Below are 6,344 nucleotides of genomic sequence, written 5' to 3' on the forward strand. Positions count from 1 at the left end.
TAACACATTCGTGATTTTGTTTTCAGAATGAGAAGATATTTTAAAAACATAAACGAACAAATCCAATTCTTTGTCCAATGACTAGCTAGCTAGCTTTTGATTTTTAAAGCTCATCCAAACGCATATATAATCCTAATCCTTGAACATTAGAAATTAAATTATCGATGTGTTATAACTGACAAACATTTGTTACAGATGGTCTTACAAGTCGTATTTTGTGAGAGAGGTCTTTTATTTGGGTCATCCATGAAAAAATATTACTTTTTAGAATAAGAGTATTTTTTTATTGTTAATATCAGTAGGGTTGACCCGTCTTACAGATAAAAATTCGCGAGACTTTCTCACAAAAAACATACTCATTATAATTATCTGTAAATAAAGTTTGAGATATCGAATTCAAAATTTAATTTTAATAAATCCCTCACAACTTTAAAAAAAAAATCGCTTTGAATTATATTTGTCCGTAGCCTATAAAAATGTATATCTCGTCTTCCCCACCCCTTGTTAGGATATTCAAATATATACGTCTGTATATATTTGTGAAGATCATGAACAATAAATTACCTTTTAATTTTAAATTGGATCATATATATTGATGTTTGGTAAACCATCATATCATAATAATATTAAAAATATAAGAACAAAGATTTATTTATTGATCACGAGAATCATGAGAACAATTATATATTATATATATATAATATTAAAAATATAAGAACAAAGATTTATTTATTGATCACGAGAATCATGAGAACAATTATATTATATTTATATATATATATATATATATATATATATATATATATATATATATATGAGTGAGTCTCATGTGAGACCGTCTCACGGGTCATAATCCGTGAGACGGGTCAACCCTACCCATATTCACAATAAAAAGTAATACTCTTAGTATAAAAAGTAATACTTTTTCATGGGTGACCCAAATAAGAGATCCGTCTCACAAGTACGACCCGTGAGACCGTCTCACATAAGTTTTTGCCTATATATATATATATTATTGTTATCTACAAAATTCGGAAAAGAAAAATGTATAGCTAGCTAGCTACATGATATGAATGTATTTGGCCAGAAAGATGAACAAGATGAAAACCCGATGGAGTTGACAGGATTCGACTTTGGTTTTTCCTCGATTTTTGGATTCCGTTCGCACTCGCCAATATCGGCTAATTGGGAATACTCAGATTCTTACTCTTAATTATCATTATGGGACAAAAGAATGGCAAATTTTCGTTCGAAGCCTCAGGTCTCACCACCCCAATAGTACCGCCGACAATGGACCCTTCCGCCGCAGAGGCCGGGAACTCCTACTGGCGTTTCAGCAAGAATGATTTTTTCCCGGAACCTAGCTTCCAGGACTTCTCCACCTACCTCTCCGCCCTCTCCAAAACCCCCCACCGTCTCAAAGATCGCCTATTCGGGCGATCCTCCGACGCGAATGAACTCGTTCAGTACAAGAAACAATCGGAGAATGAGATGAAGCAATGCCTCACGTGGTGGGATCTTATCTGGCTCGGATTTGGTTCGGTCGTCGGTTCGGGAATTTTCAGCATCACTGGTCAAGAAACCCACGATCACGCTGGTCCTGCAATCATTCTGTCGTATGCTGTTTCGGGTTTATCCGCTTTATTATCTGTGTTTTGTTATACCGAATTTTCTGTTGAGATTCCGATCGCTGGGGGGTCCTTTTCTTTTCTTCGAATAGAATTGGGGGATTTTGTTGCTTTTATCGCTGCTGGAAATATTTTGCTGGAAGGGCTGGTTGGGGCAGCAGGCTTGGGGCGTTCTTGGTCATCTTATTTTGCTAGCATTATTAAAAGTAATCCCGATTTTTTGAGGATAAGAGTTGATTCTTTTGCTGAGGGGTTCAATCTATTGGATCCTTTGGCTGTAGTGGTTTTGGCCATTGCCAATGGTTTTGCAATGACGGGCACGAAGAGAACTTCGGTGCTGAATTGGATTAGTTCAATATTCGGGATTGTGGTGATTGTGTTCATTATTGTTGTTGGTTTTGTGCATGGGAAGAGTGATAATTTGGTTCCTTTTTTTCCATATGGGGCTGAAGGGGTGTTCACTGCCGCTGCCGTAGTATACTGGTCTTATACGGGTTTTGATATGGTTGCTAATATGGCTGAGGAAGTTAAGAAACCTTCAAGGGACATACCAGTTGGGCTGCTTGGGTCGATGTCTTTGATCACTGTCGTGTACTGCTTAATGGCGTTGGCTCTCACCATGATGGTGAAATATACTCAAGTGGATGTCAATGCCCCGTATTCTTTCGCATTCGATGGAATTGGGATGAAATGGGCCAAGTATTTAGTGAGCATTGTTGCTCTTAAGGGAATGACTACCAGTATGCTAATTGGATCAATGGGACAGGCTCGTTACACTACTCAGATAGCGAGGGTGCACATGATTCCCCCTTGGTTTGCTCTTGTTCATCCCAAGACAGGAACTCCTATTTACGCCACCCTGTTGATAACCACAGGTAGTTGCATTCTTGCCTTCTTCTCGAGTTTGGACGTTTTATCAAGTGTATTATCGTTTAGCACCCTCTTCATTTTCATGCTTATGGCCGTTGCTTTGCTCTTTAGACGGTACTACGTTAAGGATGTCACCCCCAAAAGTGATGCCATCAAATTTTTCATATCATTATTCCTTATTTTTGGGTCGTCTCTTGGGATAACGGTCCTTTGGAGTTCCAAAAATAGGGAATGGACAGGGTATGCTTTGAGCGGAGGGCTGTGGTTCGTAGGAACTTTAGGGATGGCATTTACAGCGAAACACAGGAATCCGAAAGTATGGGGGGTTCCCCTTGTTCCGTGGTTTCCATCTCTATCGATAGCTATGAATTTGTTTCTTATAGGATCTCTTGGTTCGGTTGCTGTGTGGCGGTTCCTTATATGCAGTTTCATCATGCTATTTTACTATTTGTTAGCCGGAGTTCATGCGACTTACGATACTGCTCATATGGATGAACAAAAAATGAAACTTGAAGAGGGAATATAAGATTTGGACCAAGGGAGTTGGCTGGTAATGAGGAGGTAGGGTTTGCTAAGATATGTTTGCTACGAGTGCAAACCGAGCACTCAACTAAAGTATGAGACAGCATCGTCTTTACAAGTTCCATTTCAAATACAGTGTTCTGTCATATTTTTCTTAGTTGGTTTCTGTATTCTGTCAATACAAGTTTTAAAAATATGGAAAAGCGCTTGAAACTTGAATGAAATATTTAGTCCAACTCTAAAATACAAGCAAAGTGAAGATTAATGTACATGTCATCTATGTACACGCACTGCGTGTGTGTTCAAAGCTAGTTTGAAAGATTTGCATGAAAGCTAGTTTGAAAGATTTGCATGGATGATGGACCCCCAATGAAGGAAGAAGATAATAAGAAATTAACTTTGTCGTATTTACGTTATTGAGTAGGTTTTTGGATTCTTGGAGTTGTATTGGATACAGAAAAAGTCTTGTAAACGAATAGCCCAAATCCGATTGTATGATAAACAAGCCTACAAACGCTTGTGCAAAACTATTGAAAATATCGTTTCATTATATGTATTTTGAACAGTTGTAAATATACTTAGATAAATTCAAAACTAGAAATAGAGCGGGTCGACTTGGTTCATATTTATAATAAAAAAATATTAATTTTTATATAAAAAATAATATATTTTCATTTACAATTGATCAAATAGAATATGTATCTCACAAAATTGATTTGTGAGATCGTTTTATGAGATTTTTTGTGTAATAAAAACTCGGTTTCCATTGAAAAAGAAGTGCAATGAAAATTAACTTTGTATATGCAATGAAAAATAGTGACCATTGAATGTTTCGAATACCAAAATCGAGTTATGATCCAAGTGAATATATATTATCACAGGCGCACTACTTTGTTTTTGTGAGATGAATTTCACCACATGATCATGAAAGAACTTCATAGTAATAACGAAATAAAGAACTTTGAAGTTGCAATTCATTTAAAATACTTATGTTTAATAATGCACACGTAATATATATTTCTGCCACTTTCTAACTTTACTGATGGAGTCTTATCCAAACCAACAAAGTCCCTTATCTAAAACTACAGTCCTCAACCAGTAAAAGTCCAACACTTCTCACGTTCTTGAAATTCGCTAAATATGTGGGAGCATGGATTCACTTATTGGCTCCAAGTGCAAAAAAGGAATGGAACAGACCCACCCCAACTTTTTATCTTCTTATTGGCTGCTAAGTGAGAGAAGCATAAGAATGGAAATATCTTTTGCCACGAATGGTGGAAGAATAATCTAAGATGAGACAGAAACCTTATCCTCTAGGATGTTTTCATTCAAGAAATTCGGAGATTTGAATCATTACTATATCGGAAAGTTGGGTGGTTGGTGTTTTGTTTTGGATAAAATCTTGCTCTCCTACTTGGGATCGATTATGTTACCTGTCTTTTTTAGCATTTCTCATCTATTAAACCTAAACTCGATCGAGTACTGCCATCTGCTCACATACATATAAATAAAAGTAAGAACATAAATTTATTTCTGAGTTTTTTTTAATAGTATATATAATATCGTTCTGTTTAATTTCATCAAATTGCCAACATGCTCTTGACGATGTAATCTTTCGAGAAAAAATATAATATTTTACCACCCTCGTACAAGTAAATTAATTAAGTGGTCGTATGTATAAATTTTATGCATTATTAATCCCTGAAAATTATGATGTTAAAGAGTTAAACTTTTCTTGTAAACACGACAGCTCATAGTCGCATACACATCAATCAAATTCCAATAAATCCGCTCATGCATCAGTCACTTCTTCTTCTTCTTTCTTCTTTTCTTTTCTTTTCTTTTCTTTCTTTTTTTTTTTTTATAGTGAATACGTGCTTTGATTTGACAAACTGAGCATCCTCAGAATGTGAGTGGTTTTTAGCTCTATGACTCCACCACAGTAATAATTTAGTATTGACCCGATTTCATTTTCCTTTCCATGTTCTCAACTATCGCAAACATGGTTAGATAAGATTAGTGGTGCACTCCAACATCATCGAGATCACCTCTTCAGACCGCACTTGTCCAACTTTTCTTTGGTATAACCATCGAAGTTTCGATTTATATCACCATTAGCTTTGCTTTATTCCGTGTGAATATATATATATATATATATATATATATATATATATATATATATATATGAAGTGATTATTGAGGTATATTTCCTTTATGGATACCCATTTTTGCAATCCTCTGTGAATTTAAACTGAAGCAAAACGTAGAGTGCTAAAATGTGGGCATTTGAGCTAGCCCACCAAATTAATATTTAGATGGAATATCTGGTCAAAAATATTGTTAGGTTAGGCAAACAAGATTACGTTTGATTTTTTGGTAGATCTAGCAGATTGGATTATTGTCAAAGATAGTGATTAATTAATGCAGTGCGTAAATCCACGGGGGTTTCTTGAATCCCAAAAACTAAAAAGAATGAGTACTTTATGTCTACATCAGATTGTGATCAGTCCGTGACTCTGTTTTCAGACTTCAAATGTGACGTCTGAAGACTAAAGTAGTAGGGGAAATCATTCCCATGGAGATATAGACTTGTAACTCGTTGAAAACAAGTTGAGTGCCACTTTTTATTTATTTATTATTATTTAGTTAGTTGGATGCCATTATTGATCAAACCAGTTTTTATCGTTTATTTTTCCTTTTTGTAAGGAAATCACAAATCAGAATCTTAATTAATGCGATGAATCAATTTCGCACGAGTTTCAGTTTTTTAATGGTATAGGTTCATCGAATGTTAGCATGAAACACAAATTTAGGAGATAAAATATTACATCATGTGATCAACTCTCTCGATTCAACATGATAAACATTGAAATATTTTGATTAAACGTTTCTCGAAATTTTCGTTAATCCCATCGAGCATGTGAGTGGCTCGATGAAGTAAATGTTTTGGTGGATGAATATAACGTACAATTTATTGAATATTAAGATTCAGACCTAACTCCATGTTCCATGATCTTAACATAACGTTGTAAAAACATAGTAATATCTTTCTTACTTAGCCGCTTATGAGTGTGTGTTGTATATATATCTTTTACTAATGTTTCAGTCAAATTAAGTGTTAGTTGTATATCTCATCTCATACCTACTACTGCATGCCCATGTATATTCTGTACACCATTACCACCTTATCTCCCCCCATTCAGACCAGTTGCTTTCACTGTAAATGGTTGCATGCCCCAATTTTATAGGAATTATGGATAATGAAATGCATCAATTATTGGTCCATGCCACAATTGGGACCAAAACCAACTCTCGCCATCAATT

At 35.3% G+C, this 6,344-nt stretch overlaps 1 protein-coding gene across 2 annotated transcripts; it reads left to right on the forward strand.

Moving 5' to 3' along the window:
- The first annotated feature begins 1,038 nt into the window (after positions 1-1,038).
- LOC140822358 (cationic amino acid transporter 8, vacuolar-like) lies at positions 1,039-3,462 on the forward strand. Of its 2 annotated transcripts, XM_073183112.1 has the most exons (2): positions 1,039-2,503; positions 2,954-3,462. In XM_073183112.1, the coding sequence occupies exons 1-2, from the start codon at positions 1,222-1,224 to the stop codon at positions 3,022-3,024; spliced, it is 1,353 nt and encodes a 450-aa protein (XP_073039213.1). In that variant the 5' UTR covers positions 1,039-1,221; the 3' UTR covers positions 3,025-3,462. The 2 variants fall into 2 exon arrangements, with proteins under 2 accessions (XP_073039213.1, XP_073039212.1); XM_073183111.1 differs by having other exon boundaries at positions 1,039-3,403.
- The last annotated feature ends 2,882 nt before the right edge of the window (positions 3,463-6,344 follow it).

The sequence above is a fragment of the Primulina eburnea genome, unplaced genomic scaffold (assembly GCF_022965805.1).
Source record: "Primulina eburnea isolate SZY01 unplaced genomic scaffold, ASM2296580v1 ctg808_ERROPOS3000000+, whole genome shotgun sequence".
Lineage (NCBI taxonomy): Eukaryota > Viridiplantae > Streptophyta > Magnoliopsida > Lamiales > Gesneriaceae > Primulina > Primulina eburnea.